This window comes from Orycteropus afer, unplaced genomic scaffold (assembly GCF_000298275.1).
Source record: "Orycteropus afer afer isolate SDZICR_OR568_19922 unplaced genomic scaffold, OryAfe1.0 scaffold00654, whole genome shotgun sequence".
Lineage (NCBI taxonomy): Eukaryota > Metazoa > Chordata > Mammalia > Tubulidentata > Orycteropodidae > Orycteropus > Orycteropus afer.
In genome coordinates, this window is record NW_006922241.1 from 727,674 (window position 1) to 749,563 (window position 21,890).

The following is a 21,890-nucleotide window of genomic DNA, read 5'->3' on the forward strand; positions in this document are numbered from 1 at the left end:
TAAAGTTATATTTACTGTTGTTGTTATGTGCCATTGAGTCTGCCCAGACTCTTAGTGACCCCTCCTTGGGTTTCCGAGGCAGTATCACTATGGTATATATCTATATCTATGTCTATATCTATATCTATATCTGTATACATGTTTATGTCTTTATCTATATAAAGAAAAAGAAACTCACTGCCGAGTCGGATCTGACTCATAGTGACCCCTCCTTGGGTTTCCAAGGTGGTATCACTATGGAAGTAGATTGCCCAACCTTCCTTCCGAGAAGTGGCTGGTAGGTTTGAATCACCAGCCTTTTGTTTAACAGTCAAATGCCTTAGGTACTACACCACCAGAGCTCCCACCCCAGGAATAGAGAGAGTAAATCTTTAGCTTGGAATCTGAGGGTTTAACTGGGGCTAGAACAGAGATTTCTGTATGTTGCTTTGCCTGAGGACACAGATAGGGGTGTGAGTTTACAAGTGTAGTGGAAGTTTTATTGAGGTAGTAATAAACGTGTGTATTTTCATATATACAAATTCATATTCAATATCTACCTATACTCCTATTTTTATATACATGCCATACCACTGGATTATAAAATTATGATGAAAATGATTCATTAAAGTCAGCTAATTAAGTTCATTTATACAGACACAGCAAAACCAAAACAAAATCCACTGCCATTGAGTTGATTCTGACTCATAGCAACCACCATTGAGTTTCTGAGGCAGTAAATCTTTACAGAAGTAGATTGCTCTGTCTTCCTTTCATTGAGTAGCTGGTGGGTTGGAACCACCAACCTTCTGGGTAGCAGTCAAATGCCTTAGGTACTGCACCACTAGAGTTCCTTATGCACACACACACACACACACACACACCTCAAAACGTGTGTGTATATACGTATAAGGAGATCTGGTAGAGGAGTTGAACACTTCAGGGTGTTTCCTTGAAAGTGGAATTATAAAGTTCCAAAAGGTTAAAGGACCTCTGAAATAAACTTTGAATTTAGATAGTAGGTTAACTTCTTTTTAAAAGGTTATTTTGAATCACCTTGGACTTAATGGGTTATTTCTGAATTTTTTTCTACCTTAAATGGTAACAGATATGAATCTAACTTTTAAAAAATAATTACTTATGATAGTCAATATGTACACAAAGAATAAAGCAATGGCACTCAATCAGAGAGCTAGAGTACAGAGATCAACCTTTTTGGTTGATCAACTTATTATTTGGCTAAAACTTACAGTGTTATAGCACATTTGAAAAAAGCAGCACTGTGATTTTACCATGGAAATGCTGATATAACTGACTGCTCTGCTATAATTGATATCCTTGAGAGCTGAATTTGTTCCACAGTACTATAATAACAAAATTAACTGTCAGCATTTACAGCAAAAACATTGACAACACTGGTTTTAAACACACTAGTTTTAAGTTTGTTATTTAAAAGATGGTTTCTGTTATTTATGTATACTTTCATGCCAGCTGCACTCAGTACCACATGTGAGGTAGTGTTTCTAAGCCATTCTATAAAAGCATCTTTGCTCAAAGATAAACATGGGTAAAAAGCTTTACTTACTATGACAGTCTCCCAGACCATCTGTATTGCCGCGTTCTATGTCCTGTTCAAAAGTCAGTCTTAAAAAAAAAATAAATAAATAAGAGGGAAAGAAAGAAACAAACAATAATGTGAGTCATTATTTGGGAATGAGTTTTAAGTTTCACTAAAGAAAACAACACAGTGTGATAAATTGAGTGGCAGGTGCAAAAAAGAAATAGATAACAGCTTGAATCTTTCTCTCTGAAGTTTATAGAAATGAGTCCTAAGTGGATCTCCAAAGAGAAGCCAGGGTTTAAGCAGTTAATTAAGATATTATTAGTTAGTTTGTAGATTATTAATATCCTTCTTTTACTTCTCTGAGTAACTTTTCAAACATTTGTCCTCTTCAATTCCATTCTTTCCTTCTATTTATGTATTTCTTTTCTTACCAATAACTTGGTTTAAGGTAAAAAGGCCTCTGGTCCATACAAGTGGCCAATGTAGGACCTGGTGGTACCATTTGTTGAGACCCTTAAGGTACTTGGTTGTTTCTAGTCCTACCCCTGACCCTCAGGAGTCTTGCTCTCAAGCTTCTCCATATGCTCATGTTTTAAGATGCCCAGCAGGTCACCATTGAGCTGTATCAGCTAAGTAAAATTAATAAGACCAGTTTTAATATCATCTATTTCTATTTTTTAAACAAGTATGCCTGAAACATCCAAACATCCAAAGGAGTAGTGCCTTTTTTTTTTTTGGAAATAAACTGTTTATTCCCACAATATAAGTGAAACTCGTCTTCTGCGAATGCCTTTGGAGTTTATATATGAGCCATATGGGAAAACTAATTTATTTTGAAAAATCACCCTTTGATCTAATAATCCACCATATTTACTTTCCAATGTCTCTTGCTGTGTTAAAAATCAAATTTATCCCCATAGCTTTAAAATTTCTAAACCAAATGAAAAGCAAAATATTCATCAGGCCCTGAAACCCACTCCCCACAAGGAATTCCACATATTTTGAGCAATGCCAGTGTCAACCAAAATACGTATGTAGACCCCTAAGACAACTATCTTGGACTTCTGATGTTGATTTAAAAAAATAATTTTTAAAAATCAGTCCCTTTACCTTGATCACACCTGGAAGATATAAAGGACACAGGCTATTTCTTACCTTTCCTTACTGTGCTTTATGATTCTTTCTTACTTCAACTCAAGGGTTCTCATAAAAAGATAGGAAGCTCTAGCATTATAGAACATCAATATTGTTACATGTAAAGATGCTCTAATAAAATATAATGAGTCAATTCTTTCTGTTAATCAAATTTCCAGGTCAGATTTTACAGTTATCATTAGCTCTGTTTATGGGAATACTTTTCCTCAAATTATACAAGTGGTGATCATCAGATAGGTCCTTTTGTCTGTTTGTCTAGTTTTTCTAAAATGGGAGAGGAGGCTTAGAGCAATGTGATGTTTCTGATCCTTCTTTGGATCTGGGTAGGTTGATGGAGAAGCTAGGAAAGGTCTTTGCTGCCGTATGGTACATTCCTTGAGTTGCCACAACCTGTCAAGAACATGCATTAAATACGTTTCCAAATGTTATTTTAGATTTCACATCCAATGATGTAAAAACATAAAAAGAAACCTCTTAACCAATGCTATCTCAACATTTAAAGCTAGGGTAAGAATTTTAAGCACCAAAATCACAGGCATGGTAGACTGGCCTGATCTAGCTGATCTGCTGGAGAATTGCCAAGAATTGATTGATGGCCTATGAAGTAATAGGGTCAACTGTTCTGCAGTGCAGGAGAAAGGTTTATTGGATGTATACACCATACTTGCTGTATAAATGCATTGTTAACAAATGCTCTGCCATTTCTCCTCAGACCTGCACAGTCAATTAAAAGAGCCAGTTTTGCTAGGGCTGGACGAACCACATCAGTAATCTAATTGAATCCTATTGCTCCTTTTCTCTGCTACTCTTGTACTGTGAGGAACAAGGCATGCACCTTCTTGTCTGTCTCTCTAGAGAATACTTAGAAGTCCACTGTGTTTCCTTTCTCTGTGTTTTTAATCAGTCTGGGGATGGTGAATCAGTTGGAGATCTGCCACATGTGATGTTGTGGGGTTCTATATAGGAAAAGAGGAAGAATGTCTGGAAATCCCTTTGGTGAGGTTGGCGCAGAGAAGGCTGGGTGGCAGTGGTGTGCATGAGTATAGCTAATTGTATATCTGGCATGCGTATCAGCCGAAGGCCATCTTACCCTCTCCCACATCGTGGGCTCCTTACCTGCTGCTGGGTGACAGATGGGCACAGGAACCTCCTTCCTTTACCCATCCACAATATGGATCTCTGGAGGCAATGCAGGTTCTGCAGGAAGAGGATGATCATGAGCTACCTAGGAATCCTTTCTAATCATGTGGACTTTTAATGGTCAATGAGGAAAAACACCTACTTTTTACATTTCCCATGACGTTCACATCGGCCAAGGGGAACCTTAATCACACAGGTGGAGAACGCAACATACAGAGAACTGCTTGCTTTGTCCAGCTGCATGCCCATAATCCTCTTGTCTTCTACTCCATCATAACTGCACCTAATTTTATAAGGCAGGATATCATATTTATACTCTTAGGTCAGTTTTCCTCTGCTACCATCCTCATACCCCACCTTACCTCACAGCCACAAGTGATTTCTTAATTTTTTCTGTCTAACTGAAGATGGAAATTATGTGCATACACACACACACACAATTACTGGCAAGAAGAAAATAATGTTTACTGTGTGTTACAAGATTTTTATAAGTAACATAAAAAATCATTTAAAAATGCATACAACCCAAATCTTCCATGATTTTTTCTGAATCAAAGGGGGTATAATAGCATAACAAGTTATTACTATGAAAGACACAAACACTCCACTCACTTTTCAGGGTTATAAATGCTCATCTCCTCCAGGAAAAGGCTGTCATTTAAGAAACCACTATTTCCTATCCTCGCCAGGAACTTCAAGATGATTCCCTTCTCTGATCCCAGGAAAACCACAGTGTGATTCTGATAGGGCCCAGCAGCCATGTCCACTGCAATTTTGGTCAGGCGGTATCTAGAATAACAGGATCACATTTTTTATCTCTTTGTTGGTCTATCATTAAATTATCTCCTTTTCCACTTCAAACTACTTTGACATAGCTTTCTAGTAATAGCTTCAACAAAAATTTAGTACATCAATAATGCTCAAACTGTTCTGACCCTTTATTTCCATATGCAGACCATTAGTATGGCTCCAAAGGAGAGGAAACAGGTATGTGTGTGTGGAGGCCAAGTTCCACAATAAATAGACAGCTGTAACTGTCTGAAATCACTCAGCAATTATCTGTTCCATGAGCAACAAGGAAAAGCTGATATCTCCTTTGAATATATCATTTAACATTGACAAGAAAGCAATGCTACCATTTATCCAAACTCATTCTCTGAGGTGTAAAGCCTTGTAAAAAACAATGTCAGATTGGAAAGCTTTTCAATTGTATATGCAGGAGCTGAGAGTTCTGAAGGATGGAGAAGCAGACAGTTGGTGGCACTTCCACTAAACATAAAGGTGCACCAGCCAAGCAAGATTCATGGAAAGCCACATGCCTAGAATAAGTCCCAATAGGCATCCTCTTTCTGTGAGATCTTCTGATCATTCAACATTCCGTGGATACCTATTTCTCCTAAGTACTATGGCAGCAACTAGAAAACATGGACCCTCCTGCAAGTTATATATGATTTTTTTTTAATCTTATGGGCAAGAGTCATCATAGTACTTTAGCACCTCTCAATAAAGTCATGATGTAAGAAATGGAGGTACTGTTATAGTTCTTTTAGAATTTGTCTAGCAGGTTTGCAGGAAGATCACCACCCTAACAAAAAATAAATAAAAGGAAAAAAAGGAGGTAAAATTAATTAACATTTTATTTGATTACTGGCACAATTGGATGGTACTTCAAAAGCCTTTTGATATGTTTGGAAACAAACTCTTAATAAATATAAAGGACAATCAACCACATGAGATTGAAAGGGCAGGATTTGCCCAGGGATAAAGCTCAGAAGACAGGAAGGGACAGGAAACAAGGATAAATGGAAATGGGGAACATAAGAAAGAAGTGAGAAGAGTGCTGTTACATTTTGGGGACTGCAATCAATGTCAGGAAACAAATTGTGTTTGTATGGATGAATGGAAAACTAATTTTCCTGTAAATTTTCACCTAAAACACAACAAAAAGAAGAAAAAAAAAAGGAAAAACATAAAGGTGATTGCAGATCTCAAATTAGTTATCTATCCCTTCTCTGTTGGCCACCACTTCAGATAAAGAATATCAAACATGAATCCTTCATGCGGGCATACTAGTGCAAATGTGACATCTAGAGTCCTTTTGCAAACTAACAATCCAGGGACCTCTTTGTAACCAAACAACCAACAGGATGTGGTTATCAAAGAGGTATTGACTGACTCTCCATCAGTTGGAGATCTTTGCACAGATTTGGTTAATAGACTAACTCAGAAGAAGCATCTTCATTTCCTCTAAAAGCTAGCAAGTGTCTAAATACCCAGGAAATACAGGATATCTTGCCAATGTGTCTATGGGGGTTTGATGGCATCCACTCAACCTGTCAGCATTTCATAGCTGAATCAATGCCCAGGATAACAGAAGCTGTTTGTGGTATTTCAAAGAATGGATGGTTCTCTGAGTGTGAGAAGGAGGCAGGGAAACCCACCTAGAACTTGGTTTGCCAGCCACCTACCTGACCATCGTTCTCAAGAACCATGGTCTGTTGATAATGGAAGGCACCGCCTCATCCATGAGCGGATGCGTCTTGATGAAGTTGAGAGTATCATCAGGAAACTCATTGGAGGTTGCATATTTTTCTAAGGAGGATGAGCCAGCGCAGCATCCTGGCCTAAAATGAAACAAAGAGTGGGAGGGAGGGAGCTTATTTCTTGCCTTATGGCAAATTCTTTGAATGAACTGCTTCTCTAAGCATCTGGCATAAGGGAGAATGTGCCACAGGCTGAGAAGAGGAAGTTGAACAATGCCGAATGCCACCAAATAAAACATGCTTAGATTTCCTCTGGGCCGCCTCTTCATTCCAGAGGGAGCCTCAGCCAGGGGCAGCTTGGCTTCCTCCCAGCAGCACAAATAAACCCCAGTAAGCAGTGATGGAGCTTGGAACAAGTGAACAAGTTCGTGGTTTGCACATATCTCAGGGACGGCACTACTCATCCTAAAACCCCAGCAGACATTCTTTAGGCATTTGCTTTGTAGAAGGAGAGAACTTTTTTTTTTTTTAAAACAACTCTCAAAAACAAAGGCCTTCAAAATGGTTTCAGGGTGCATACCAGCAAAGTTCAATGACTGGTTTTGATTTTTGCTTGATTATGACAGGTATGAAAAACCAATTATGCTAAAGATTTTTTCCCAAACGTCACTTCCTGTAATTGAACAATGACATTGAAAATTCATTTTTATTAAAAAGTCTATGGTTTCAGAAATCAATGAACACCCCATTAAATTCAGACCAGGGAAATACACGAGCTAGTCCTATCTAAGGGCAGCTGGTTTACCCACTGGCACAGGAGAAGGAATTGGGTCCCCACAACACAGGCATGACTAGCTCTCACGTAGCTGATGTTTTTCAGTTCTACCCTGCTTCCAGGTGCTAGGAGTCTCTGGTTGGTGCAATCATTAGCATACTTGGTTGCTAGCTGAAAGCTGAGTTCACCCAGAGGTGCCTTGGAAGAAAAGCCTGGCAATTTCCTTCAGAAAAATCAGCCATTGAAAACTCTTGAAGGCTAGCTCTACTCTGACATAGGAGGTCACAATGAGTTGGAGTTCACTCGATGGAAACTGGTTTTCAGGGTACTAACCCAGGCAGCTCAGTGAACTCTGATTGTCTGTAAGAAGAGCACAGCGAACATGTGGAGAGATCAGGGTCAACTCACTGACATGGTTAGAAACTCCCTTCAAGTTTAAAGCGTCTTCACATACAGAGGAGATTTTATTAAATCAGTGCTCTCTGAAACCTGACCCTCCAGGCTTAACTCTGCTTTCTGCTTATCTAGAGGGTAGCTAAAATAAGTCAGTGCCTTTTCTCTCCAGCACTTACTTAGAAAATGAATGAAGTTGACCAGGTGTGATTTTTGCACCTTGTCTGCTATCCATAAGCAACAAAGTGTGCACATGTGAGATAATTCAGGTGATCAAGATTTAGGAATAGCATGGGTTTCTTCCTTGGATATAGAGGTTTACATTCTCTAAGTTAGTTCAAATGTACTGGGCTAGGTAATTTGTGTGGAGGATTGGAGGTTAAGGGAGGGAGCTAGGTGCAAAAAACACAAAATAATAAATCACTGGGCTTCCTTCCAGAGGCTCAGAAATTCAGTGGGGGAAGGCAGTCACACAGCTGCTTCTGTATAACTAAAATTGCAAATGCTATAATGGAGGTATGGAAAGTGTGTCACATAGAAAAGGCAAGCACAGGGTTGAGGAGAGAGTCCCACTCCTGTCCTACTTAGAAAGAATGTATTGAAGATAAGGAAGCAGATTATGTAGGACCAAGAGGTCTCTGGATCAAAGGTTCCCTATGAAAGCACTTGTAGGGTGCAATTCAGGGACAATGGGACTCTGCACTCCATCTAGACACGAAACAAACTAGAACCTGGTAGACCAGAGATAACCTAATGATGCTCTGTACCTGCTGGGCTCTTCCTGCCGTTGGCCTGGAGTCTTATGTTCAGGTCAAACCTGGTCTGGTCACAAGATCTAGGGGATACCACTTAAAATTCATACTTTATTAGGTATAAAAGACATACATCAGTTGATTTGGGACTCATAGTGAACCGCTGTGGCAAAGGAGACCTGCCCCACAGGATTTCTAGGTTGTAATCTTTTCACAGGAACAAATTACCAGGTCTTTCTCCGGTGAATCCACTGGGTGGGTTTGAGTTGTCCCTTTTCAGTTAGCAGCCACGTGTTTTAACTGTTGTACCACCAGGGCTCATGTACCTCTATAAAACTGAATGGAACCAGGGAGGAAAAGTAGAAATAATCTACCCAGCTTTGTGAGCTTGTAAAATACACTTTACCTCTCTGGGCCTCAGTTTCACCACCTACAGGCCAATGGAGTTGTGTGGACCAAACATTTCCTTTCATTCTCAGATTACAGTGGACAGGTTGCCAATGTAGAGGGCGAGCAAAAGACTATAGCCCTTTCCATCCTTTCAGCATGTGTATTCACATGGCCAGCATGGAAAGCACCCGTATGTTGTTCATACAGGATGGTCACTATCAGAAGAGCATGGCTCAAGGTCTGGAAGCTTAAAATTGCCTTATAAATCTTCACATGTACCTGGGCTTAGGCACTCGTTCATCAGGAACTGGTGTCCATGTGGAATCCGGAGACTTTTGTTCTTTGAATCTCCCAGTAAACACACTGGCAATGTCAAGCATGTCATAGGCACAGACTGCAGACCCAGGGATGCTGTAACATGACATTTCACAAAAAGCATTACTCGGCAGTTATGTATAGTTTGCAAAACATACTCCATGGGAATGTTCCTGTTACAGGCAGTTGAAATTTAAAGTTTATACCCCGAAGACTATGAATGGAAGTGATCTTGGTGCATAAAGTGAATGTTTTCATTGAGTGTTTTCAATGAAACTTGCACCAGTGGACTTAAAGAAAGGGCTAACTCCAGCAAACTCAAAGGGAGAAAAAAAATTTCTTCATGTCTTCACTCCCTATGGAGACTGCTGTTGTTTACAAAGGCAGAATTTTTGAGCTGATGATTTAGAAGTTTCTTGAATTCCATGATATTAATTATCATCGATAATCCAAAGATAAAATCTCTGGAGAATATTCTGCATCTCTAACATTAGTGATATGTCCATACATGCTTTTTGAATTTGGTTCTTTAAGCTAAGAACTCAGGGTATGAGAAAGTGTGTGGAGGGAACCCACACATATTTTATATTAGTGACGATACATTCAAATTTTTACTTCTTATTTATTTGCATAAAACAAAAGTGCCAGTGTTCTGCAAATAAAGTACTCTACTCACTAAACAACTCACTGCCATCGAGTCAGATCTGACTCATAGTGCCCGCTCTTTGGGTTTCTGAAGGAGTATCACTACGGAAGTAGATTGCCCAGTTTTCCTTCTGAGGAGTGGCTGGTGGGTTTGAACCGCCAGCCTTCTGGTTAGCAGTCAAGTGCCTTAGGCACTATGCTAAATAATAATAATCATAGTAATCTCCACCTATAATTACATCCTTGCCTCCTGGGAGGACATGGAGAGTTTTCTTTCCATCAATGGTGGAAAGGCATGAATAATTCATTCTTCTGGGTACATTGTTTACATTTGAACCCATATTTATTTTTGACTATAGTAGGTACTTGATTTTGATAAAATATATGGTAGGAAACACTGCCCAAGCACTGTAATTAGGTTTTTAAGGTAGGGGGCCACTCCATTACAAAAGCACCCAGGGCAAGGGACACAGGTGCTTTGCAGCGTGGGAACATCATCTGGGCTGAGCGAACAATTTACTCTGGATTTTACATATGTTGAAAGGATATGGAAATCACTTCTTAAATGGTATGGGGAATTTTTAGCTGTCTTTAATTTCATAACACAATTATTGAAGTATTACTAATAAAGTAAGAAGTAGAGAGAAGATAAAAAGCTTATTGAAAACAAGGTGGAAGGATTAATAGGGAAAATTTAAAGGATTATCTTTTTATAAAGGATGCATTATATATATTATTCACAGAATTGAATTTATAAAACAGGGATCACCATTTGTGTTGGAATTTCAGAAGCCTGGCATTATTTATTTTCTTTTATAAGAATCTCTTCCCATTCTCTTTCTTGATAGTGACAGGTGGATATATTTACCTATATATAATAAAACAGAGTAAGTACTGCTTGAAGAATTTTATGATACATCTTGTAATAACTTAAGACACCACAGGGTTTTATAATCTTCCCAAGATTAGAATTGCTTGTGAAATCCTTTCTTCTTTCTTCTCTACTTTCTTCCCTTCCCCCTTTCCTTCTTTACATTTTCCCTTCCTTCTTTTCCTCCTTCTATTCATCTATTTTGGAATATATATTTTTGGAAATATATATTAATGGAAATTCTAATATATCGCATTCAGTAGATGTTCCATAAACAGTATAGAGTTCCTACTCTCAGTTGGATCACAGTTCACTATGGGGCAAATAATTACAATAACAACAACTTGTTATTGAATGAAAAACAAGCAATAACAACAACTCCAGGACAATCTGGAAAGAGCATGAATAAAAGAGGTATGTACAACGAGCAACGAATAAAAGAGGTATGTACAAAGTCCCATGGAAGTCACTCTAGAGCTGCGACTTGGTGCACCCTTAGGATTTCCACAGGCAGAAGTGAGATGGAGGGCAGCCCTGGCAGAGAGCAGGGCATGAACAAAGTATGGCACTTCAAGAAATGGCTCTTAGCTGCAGCAGGCCTGTGACATGGACAATGTGGCAGAAGATGGGAGATGAGCTGAAGGAGGAGATGGAATCAGACCATTAAGGGGTTTTCATGTCATGCCCAGGAACTTGGGATTTATCTTCAGGCCAAAGAGAAAGCTCTAAGGGATTTGGAACAATCTGACATGGCCAGGTTTGCATATGTGGCGGATGGAGTGAACAAGGATGAAAAGAAAGTGAGTAAATCCAGAGAGAACTATAATTTATGGATGAAAATAGGCATGCATAAGAAAACCAAAATGAATGGAAACAATTAGTCCTAGCGACTGGTACACCATCCAATCTGCAACCTATACAACTATGAGACCAAAAGAACTAGATGGTGCCTGGCTACCACTGTCATCCACTTGGAAGGGGATCTATGTAGGAGATCCTGGATAGAGAGGGAGAACAATGTGGAACAAAACTCAAAATCATTTGGAGGGAAAAACAAAAAGAATGTGGGGACCAGGTCTGTTGGTCCAATAGAGCCTGGTGGAACCACTGAGACTATGGCCCCTAGCTGCCCTTCAGTTCTGAAATTGAACCCACACCTGTTATCCATTCATCTCTTGATGGACATGTGGATTGACTCCATCTTTTGCCAGGGTGAATAGTTCTGCAGTGAACACCGGTGTACAAAAATCTATTTGAGTCCTTACTTTCAATATTTCTGGGTATACCTAGGAGTGAAATTGATGGGTCAGCCAAACAAAGTACAGGCATGTGAGTTAAACACTTACCTCAAGTAGACACACGCCTTGGAGAGAACAATCATGGGAGAAAGAAGAGCTGCTTATGCACAGGGAGACAGCTCAGGGGGCAGGAGAGGATGGAGGGATGGACACTGGGAAGAGGTAACTATGGGGAGGAAGTGGGAGGGGAGCTGTTGCATTATGGTAAACTGTGGTCAATGACATGAGACAAAGTATATGTGAACTGCTGTATGGAAAGTGAATTTGCTCTGTAAATCTTCACCCAAATCACAATTAAAAAAAAAAGAAAGAAAGAAAATAGGCATGCATATTTTTAAACTGGGAAGATAGATTACCATTTTCTGATTTTACCGAACAAATAGGTTTTCTGATACTGCATAAGCATGTGCTAAGGGGATGTTTCTTGGGGCCTTTTCAGAAAATACTTTAAATAGAGTATGCACAATACTCAGGAACCTACTACTGTATAGTAATTACAAAATACCCTCTCCCCCAAAGAAAAAAGATAAATTACAAAAGTGCTCATAAATTCTACCAGCCCCTGCATCCCACTCTACATGACAGTATATGTTTTTGACAGTCCTAAATAGATGGGATCTGACTTAGAAAAACAAGGCCTGAGTTTTTGAAACTTTCCTTATCTCAAGTCTAACAATCCCAACAGGTGGTCAAAATGCACTTAAACCTAAGTGAAAACTTCTTGCTGAAACACGGGTTCATATTTTTATGTATTTTTAATGGGGTACTCTTTTTTAAAATTTTTAACCATTTTTAATTACACAACCCAATGACATAAATTATATTCACAATGTTGTGCAACCATTGCCACTATCTGTTTCTAAAACTTTTTCATCACCCCGAACAGAAACTCAGTATCCCTTAAGCAATAACTCCCCATTCTCCCTGCTTAGCATAATGTTTTATATCACTTAGCATAATGTTTTCAAGGTTCATCCATGATGTTGTATGATCAGAAATTCATTTCCCTCTATGGCTGAATAATATTCTATTGCATGTATGTGTGTATTAATATATATCACATTTTGGTTATCCATTCATCTCTTGATGAACATGTGGGTTGACTCCATCTTTTGCCATGGTGAATAGTTCTGCAGTGAACACTGGTGTACAAAAATCTATTTGAGTCCTTACTTTCAATATTTCTGGGTATACCTAGGAGTGAAACTGATGGGTCATATTGTAATTCTACGTTTAACTTTTTGAGGAACTGTTGACTGTTTTCACAGTGGCTGTACCTTTTTACATTCCCAGTTGGCAATTCTCAACTCTTTCCCTCATATAATTGAGGAACATTATTTCATCCTTTAACTTGCACTGTTTCAGGCTTTATTTCTTAAACATTTCTTTCTAGATGTTATGCTCCATCTCAACATTTATGTTGCTGTCATGTAGGTACTCATTGAGTTCTTAAAAGTCTTTGTAAAAACTATAATCCAAAGCAGAGCAGTATTATTTGTAAAGGAAGATATTCATATAGAAAATACAGCATTCTACATAAACACAAGAACACAGCTTGAGTATTTAGACCTCATGACCATACCCAGAATTATGACCATTTTCACACAAAGGCACTAGAACTCTGAGATCTATTTGGCTTAGTGGAGAAATGAGTACTAGGGAACATAATGCCTACCTTCCCACTAGCCATTAGTCTTCGTATATATTTTTTCCACTGCTCTAGGAACAATTGTTAGTGTGGCATTTAATTGCTCTATGTCTTAGATTATCTAAATTAAAAAAAAAAAAAAGGAATGAACAGGCTGTCACTCAGTATTTCTAGATGCAAGTTTTGGTGGTTTATAAATCCTCACTACAGTCCACCAGAGTTAGACAATGATGCTGTCATTGGGATCTTGGTCATGTTATTATTTGTTGAGTGAGACTATCTGAGGGTGATTTCCCCTGAGAGGTCTAGAACCGGGGTTCCTAAGGTGGGGTATAAGATGAAGCCATTTCAATCGTGAATTTTACCCCATAGTATCAGTATTAACAAACTTCCAGTGTTTTACTTCAAAAGTCACCCACCACTCCAGTTACAGACATTTTAATAGTCAAATAGAAAGCTAAATGAGCTGGAAGAGATAGGAGAAAAATTCTTGAGTTCCAAAGCTTCCTCTTCCATCAACTTGCTACTTGTGACTAGGTAGTACAATATTTTGAGTTCATTTCCTTAAGTGTAAAAAGAAGACAATAGTATCCAGTTTCCAGGATTATTGGGATTTATAAATAACATGTGAAAAGCGTTTGCATGCCAGACATATAAAAAAAAAGTTATTGTTATAAGTTATCTGATTACTTTTCCTAAAATTTTAGTCTAATAATGTTGATGCTGTTCATTTGTTGATGAAAATTAAACGCTAATTGCGTCTTAGCTACAAATAATGAGCAGCAATTCTTCCTTCAGTTGCGAATACTGTATATGAGAAGTGAACCCTTGGGAAAAGAAGACAGGAAGAACCGATGAGGTCAACACAGACAGGGTATGGTTACCTGTTATAAGGTGTAGAAAAGGTTGCCAGGACAACATCACGGCCATTAATATGAATCACATCTGTAACTGCCTGCAGTATATTGAAATAAAAATGAGAGTCTCCGGGAACTGAGCAGTTCAGGCGAGCCTTTAAAAAAGATGTCCACTGTTTCTCCAGGACTCTTTGAGACCCTCCCATGTCATTCTTGCAAACCTGAGCCACTCTTGGGAAAACTACCTGCAGAGGAAAAACACAGAGAAAATGCAATGCACACACTCTGTGGGGAGATCTGAGCAGAATCTCCCTTTCTTTGAAAATAAAAACAGAACAACAAGGTGCTTAATTTTATCCCATGTTTCTAAAACCAGTAGCAAGGAAAAAAAAAGAAAGGAAACTCAGCATTGGAACAGCATGTTTTAAAAGATAAGGCTGTGTGGCATTTAATACAGAGCCATAAATCCTTCAGGGGATCAGCTCCCAGCCACATCAACTCATTTCCATACAGACTGCTTAGCTTTTTATTTCCACAAACAAAAGCACACTTTGTATGCACCATCTCTGCCATCCTCACTGGCTGTCTATAGGCATAGACTCTTACTCTAGAGTTTGTGTTCCTCTAACTATACAAGCCACCCTGACATTTTATTTAGGCTTTCTACCTTAGTGACCTTGATCTGCTTTCTCTGGGAAAAAAAAAAAAAACTGAAATGTAATTCCCCTAAGTGTTCTATTGCTTTCTGCAATAAAGACAAAAATCAGAACTTTCAGTTTTACTTCAAGATACTGGATATTTACCTTCTCTCTGGCAAGCAACTTAATTAAAAAGAAAAAGCTGTTGAGTATGCCTGGAAACCAAATCTTAAGATACTTGAAATTCAGTATGAAAGCAATCAAACATCTGTCAATTAAATTTTCAAGAAAAATATTTAAGAGGTTCTCAATAATCTGTTACTCTTCTGACAAAGCATACAAATGTTTATTGTTGGTTACCAGGTGTTGTGAGAGGGGAAGATGGGGAGGTGGTGTGATCTTTAGGGGGTTCTGAATTTCTGTGTGAGGTGATGAAAAACTTAGAAATGGAGAGTGGTGATGGTTGCATAACAGGATGAATGCTATTAACATCACCGAATTGTATACTTAAAAACAGTTTCAATCATTTTTTTGGTTGTTAATATATCTGCCACAATAACTTTAAAAGAAAAGGGAAAATATGTAGACCTTTAAGACAGTACAATGCTTCATATCCAGCAATTTGTGGCTGGCTCTTCTCAAAATGATGACCCTGTCATTAAGATGTATGGTTCTAATTTCAAGGCCATTCACAATATCAGCCCCAAAGCAGATTTCTGAAAAGGTTACAAAGGAAGCCAGAGATGTCCTCCTCTCTTACCTTTCCCATGGTGTTGTACTCCACTGCTATTTCCCTAAAGAAGAAGTAGATGTAGTCTCCATAATCCACCGCTTGGACAAAATACGGCTCTGTGGACAAATGAGCACTTTAATTGGGGGACATGTCAAGCAGAATTAAAAGAAGAACTTTAATCAATTGAGAATTTCAATCAAATTGAATTAATTTATTAATTAAAAGGGTAAGGCCATTAAACACTGGTTACCAGGAACCATTTGTAATGACTTCATACATGACAGTGCCGGTGATTTCAAAAGATATTGGAGCCTATAAATTATTTTCTTCAGAAGCTGTTATAATCCACAATGAAGAACAAATGACTTTTGCATACCTCTGTAATTTTATTTTCCACAATGGAATCACCTTATTACAGCAAGGACTTTGTACACATCTCCTTGTCAACCCTGACTCACTCAGGGTTGTGAATAGCTTTTTTCCAGTTTCCCTATTGCCTCCAACCCCTGTCCCCTTCCAGGAATGAATTGTTCAGTTCTTTTCATGTGGGACACTGAAATGAGAGTTTGAGGCAGGGAAAGATGAATGTAATGTATTCTATTGTAGTGGCACTGGTAGTTTTGTTAATACTCCAGAAACTCACGGGAAGGGAAAAAGGGAGGTAAATAAATCAGTTGAGGCAAAAGATGCAATTTACATTTTCCTATCTGTCAGAAGCTGTTACTAAAATGAAAACTACAGTCTGGTCCATCCAGACACTAAATCTCCCACAAGATATGTATTTTCCTCATCCCTCCTCTTTTCTCCTTTTAATTGTTCACCTTTCAACCATTTTGAATCATGCTTGACGGTCCGCAAGGTTGGGCTGTCTCCAAGACTCCGGTAAATGACTGCATCGATGGCGAGGAAATCAGTCACTGTGGCTGAATACAGCTTTCCATCTAAGACGAATAAGTAAAGCGGTGAATGGGGAAGGCAGTCGGGGAGCGAGAATAATAACAAAAGCAAAATCCCCCAGATTGCTTTCCTACATCAGGCAAATGAGATAGGACAACTGGGGAAAATTCAAAAGTCGCTAGAAAAATACTTGGCCCACATTCCCAGCTATTTTTAATTGGGATCATGAGAGATGAAACATTTTTCATTTTTAAATTGCACGGCAATTTTTAAGCAGCAGCAGCTCAGGGAACAAAGTAAATGAAAAATGTTTTTGCCTCACTTGATTAGGTGGACCTTGACTGAAATCCCAAGGCCAAGACCCTTGGACACTGCCTCCATCACCACACCGTGGTAAACTGGATTAGGAGACAATCCAGAGAAAGATAGGAGTTGATCATATCACCAGCAATTTTAAGTACAAGCAGAAATAATGGGTTCTCAGTCAGAGCAGATGAGGGGAGTGGAAGAATGGTCCACAAACGAAAAGGACAGACTAAATTTCATCCCAATTAGCAACTATTTATATCTCGAGAGTTCCTGCCCTTCTGACCTCAGAAACTCGGCCATTCTTTGTTGTTATTAGCTTAAATAAAAGACATTGGCTTCAGCATTTCCAAAGTCATAAACTAAATACATTCGGATATACAAGATGCCAAAGCAAAGAAGAAAAGGTAGAGAGGGGTGATGTAGAATTCAACCTGGCCTTTATGAATTCATGCTTTTGGGGAGACATATTTGAGGCTATTTCCAAGTCAAAAGACTATGAGGAAGATTGAAGCTTAATCCTCAAAACTTTTGGTTCAACATTCTTAACACAAATAATCAAATTGGGATATTCTAGAACATTTAAATCTATGTAAATGAAATAGAACCAATAATTATGTTCAAAACTTTTTAATTATTTCCCACATTCATTTTGAATGAATTATATATTTTCTTTCCTTGTATGTCCAAGTGACTTATGTACAACATAGGATCCTTAAGGATTTCCACTTGTGGGATAGACATCATAGCTTACAAACAAAAAACAAAAACAAAAAACTTTATCCAAACATACCCAAACAAAATTACTGATACACACGTTTAGTCTTAACAACTGAAATTTTCTCTCGTTCAAGTTGGAGCTGTTTTGACATCTGCATCACTACAACCCATACATCAACGAATGTTGACTATTTTGGTTAGATTAGAACTGCAGTCGGCAAAACTTTCCTTTGAAAAACACATATCTACAAAGCACAACTTTCCTTATGCAGTCAAAGGCCCAGTTCACACAGATATACATTTGTGTGTGTGTGCTGGTGGTGGGGGTTTGCACAAGAGAGAAGAGGTCATTCCTCTCAGCTACTCTCTAGGACTTCTTGTTTCACATTCATTTCAAACTGGATATACCATGAGAACTCTTATATGTAAAACAGGGCACTCTTCCGTCACTCTTGGTAATAAGGCTATCATTTAGTTGCAACAATGATCTTCCATTAATAAAGGCTGAGCTTTTATGAGATTTTGAACATTTCTATGATAAAGTATTTAAATAAACTTAATATTTTGAGGGGGTGAGGGCTACAGTCATAGTACGTAATACTATCGTCTGTGATTTGCTCTCTGAAAAAAACAAAACAGTTGCCGTTGAGTTGATTCTGACTCATGGTGACCCCATATGTGTCAGAGGAGAACTGTACTTCACAGGGTTTTCAATGGCTGGTTTTTCAGAAGTAGATCCCCAGGCCTTTCTTTCAAGGTGCCTCTGGGGGGACTCAAACTATCAACCTTTCAGTTAGCAGCCCAAATACATTAACCGATAGCACCACCAGCAACTCCTTGCTCCATATAAAAATGGGGGAAGGGGAGATCAAACCAATTTTGCCACTAATTTTATGTTGATTCTGACTTATGGAGACCCCAAGCGCTGCCGAGTAAGTAGAACCGCACTTCACAGGATTGTCATGGCTGTGACCTTTGGAAATAGATTGCCAGGCCTTTCTTCCCAAGGTGCCTCTGGTGGATTTGAAGCACCAACCTTTTGTACAAGAACTTTTAATGGTCAAGCATTTCAACTGGTTGCACCTTGCTCTGTATACCAAAACCAAACCCACTGCCACTGAATTGATTCCAACTCATAACAACCATTGTGTTTCCGAATCTATAAATCTTTTTTATTTTATTTTATTTTATTATTGTGATTTGGGTGAAGATTTACAGAGCAAATTCACTTTCCATACAGCAGTTCACATATACTTTGTCTCATGTCATGGACCACAGTTTACCACAATGCGATTCCCTCCCACTTCCTCCCCATAGTTACCTCTTCCCAGTGTCCATCCCTCCATGGACTCCTGCCCCCTAAGCTGTCTCCCTGTGCATAGGCAGCCCTTCTTTCTCAATGATTGTACTCTCCAAGGAATGTATCTACCTCAGGTAAATGTTCAACTCATATGCCTGTCTTCTGTTTGGCTGGAAACCACGGGTGTGGGTTCAATTCCAGATGAAGGGCAGCTAGGGGCCATAGTCTCAGTGGTTCCACCAGGCTCTATCAGACTAGCAAACCTGGTCTCCCCTCCCCTTTTTTTTTTTCTCCAAATGATTTTGAGTTTTGTTCCACATTGTCTTCCCTCTCTATCAAGGATGAATCTATAAATCTTTATGGAAGGAGACTGCCTCATCTTTCTTCTGTGGAGCAGCTGGTGGGTTTGAACTACCAGTCTTTTGGTTAGCAGCCAAATGCCTTAACCACTGCACCACCAGTTGCTCTACATAGCTCATAGTAAATACTTTGCCCCTTCTCCTTTTTCTCCCTCGGGAGGCTACAAGGTGGCATCTTTTTCAGTTTACAATTAAATTTAAATTCTCACTGCAGCCCACATCTTCCATGCTACTAACTAGAGAAGGTTCCAAGTGTGTGGCGCTACAGCAGTAGTTATGTCATTGAGAATATGTTCAAACCCTCTTGCTCTTGGCCATGCTTATAAATAGGTCTATAAGAGTTTGTGTTTCTTACAATGCTGCTTTCCATAATACTGTGAAGAACCCGATGAACCTTTTCTTCTTAACTTGGCATAAACTGTTGCTACAATCTGTGAATGCAAAATCAGGATCACAAATAGGTGTCACTGAGGATGCGGCTCAAGGAGCCAGAAGCTAATCTTGTTTTATAATCAAAGGCTTAAAGTCCCTCATCCAGCTAGAATGTGCCAGCTTTTAGCTGTTGTGATGGAAATTATAGCTAACTGCTTTATTACATGCTATAACAATCGCTATTATACCAGCACATTTCCCTACACCCACCTCCACATACACAGCTGGCAATGAATTCCTAAATAAATTCCTAATTAAAACACATACACACACATAAAAATCCCACTAAATCTGAAAATGATGCCTTATCTGCTACCTCTTAAGATCTTTTTCAATAGAAAGATGGGGCAGAGGGAGGGACTATGGCTCAATCTATGGTACTGAGCATCATCCAGACCCCTTACCACAGTCGTTAGTGAGAGACAGGCATGGAGCCTACTAATCAGTTCTATGACTCCGATTTGCTGCAAGCTTTTGAGCAAGTGGCTTAACAGATATGAGAGTGTGCTCCAAAGCAATTCTCCCTTCTATGTGTGAAAACAAGAGCACGTATGCCATTTGGGCTAGCCATTATCCTCTGATGGAGAGAGCAGCCAGTCTCGTACTAAAGTGGATATAAAGCAGAGAAATGAGAAAGAGTTGCATTTTGGATGATATTGTTGAGCTACTGACTCAAACCAACCTCAAAGATTACCCTACTTTAAACAAAATATCCATTGGAAGACATAACCTGGTTGGAGTTCACATTTACTATTATTTGTGCCCAGACATGTCCTAACCAAGAAAGGACATACCCAGAATGTTATGTTGTTATCCTTTTCTGAAGGCACAAAACATGGGTAAGTGTGGCAAAGGTCTCTTTTGAGAAGCAAAAGCACAATTTCTATACTAATTACAAATGGAAGAGACATTTTTAATTACAGTATTCACCTGAGAATCAAAGTACAACTGTAGCTCCACGAATCCTCCAGAGCAGATCTGCAGGCTGAAACATGCAAAAGCAAATGCAATATAAAGAAATCAGGTCGTTTACCTGCAAACAGTGCAACGTTGGCATGTTTGGCATCATAAGGGCATCTGGCCATTCCACTAAATTCATCCCCAAAAGGTTCCAAAGTGTCCATCTAAATAAAATCATAGAACTTAATTAGGAATAACCACAACAAACAGTAGTAGTAGTAATTAATATTTATTAAACACTTAATGTGCTAAGTGATACATATGTATTCTTGCAAATAATCCCTACAAATACCCTCTGAGATATATCTATTGGCTTCAGATGAGGAAACTGACATTTATTTACAGAAATTAAGTCACTTGACCAAGGCTCTACACTTAGGAACATGGAAATTTTGTCATATCTGTGTGACTCTTCAAGGAGCCCTGGTGCTATAGTGGTTAAGGCATTTGGATGCTAACAAAAAAGTCAGTTTGAACCCACCAGCCACTCTGCAGGAGAAAAATGTGGCAATCTGCTTCCATAGGATTTATAGCCTTGGAAATCCTATGGGACAGGTCTACTCTGTTCTATAGGGTTAACTGCGAGTTGGAATTGACTCGATGGCAGTAGGTTTGGTTTGGGTGTGATTCTTTCACCATTACAAAAAGTTGATTACAAATATCCTTTTGAAATGATCTAGAAATAAGTGCCTTTCTCTTGGAAAAGGAATTTCTGAGGCAATCACCTCAATTATTTCTTGAGTCATGAATTCTACAGAGATTGACCTCAGTTTTTGGTATTGTTTTGCCTAAGGAGATCTGCCTTTGTAGGTTACATCCCAACAGACAGACAATGGAATTTTTCTCAGCTTAGCTGGCAGAAGAGTATGGCATCAGCAAAGGTGCAAAACCATGGATGCTTCTGCACCTACTTCAGAATGATGGAACGCTAGTTCTGGAAACCATGTTAGAAATGCATTCCAGCCTCCAATGGTATAAAATGGGAAATGGAGGTCCAGAAGCTGAGGGGCTCTTCCAGGTCAAAAGCAGTTAGGAGTGGAGCTGGCATTGGACGTTACGTTTCCCAGGCCCAAAAGATGGTAACTGGCATGTAGATGAGTTTTGTTCAGCAATTTTAGTATTAAAATGTAAATAAAAACTAAGCACAAATTTTAAAACAAAGACATTTCACATAAAAATCCAAATTTCTTGGGTGACATCACAACAGAACCAGCTGAAATAAAAAGGATAATATCAGGATACTATGAAGAACTGTATTCCAACAAATTTGAAAATCTGGA

General features: G+C 38.8%; 1 protein-coding gene and 1 pseudogene across 1 annotated transcript in view; one reads left to right on the plus strand and one right to left on the minus strand.

Annotated features, from left to right (window-relative positions):
- Positions 1-21,890, minus strand: part of SEMA6A (semaphorin 6A) — a 73,006-nt gene that overhangs the window by 30,937 nt on the left and 20,179 nt on the right. Inside the window, exons 6-15 of the mRNA XM_007956722.2 lie at positions 20,684-20,774; positions 16,458-16,577; positions 15,664-15,752; positions 14,293-14,510; positions 8,911-9,042; positions 6,307-6,462; positions 4,451-4,627; positions 3,981-4,121; positions 3,815-3,895; positions 1,565-1,623 (exon numbers count right to left, since the gene is read on the minus strand). Of these exons, the coding sequence (XP_007954913.1) occupies positions 1,565-1,623; positions 3,815-3,895; positions 3,981-4,121; positions 4,451-4,627; positions 6,307-6,462; positions 8,911-9,042; positions 14,293-14,510; positions 15,664-15,752; positions 16,458-16,577; positions 20,684-20,774 (1,264 nt within the window). The remainder of the gene's footprint in view (positions 1-1,564; positions 1,624-3,814; positions 3,896-3,980; positions 4,122-4,450; positions 4,628-6,306; positions 6,463-8,910; positions 9,043-14,292; positions 14,511-15,663; positions 15,753-16,457; positions 16,578-20,683; positions 20,775-21,890) is intronic.
- On the plus strand, positions 5,369-5,426 carry LOC122151691 (annotated as a pseudogene).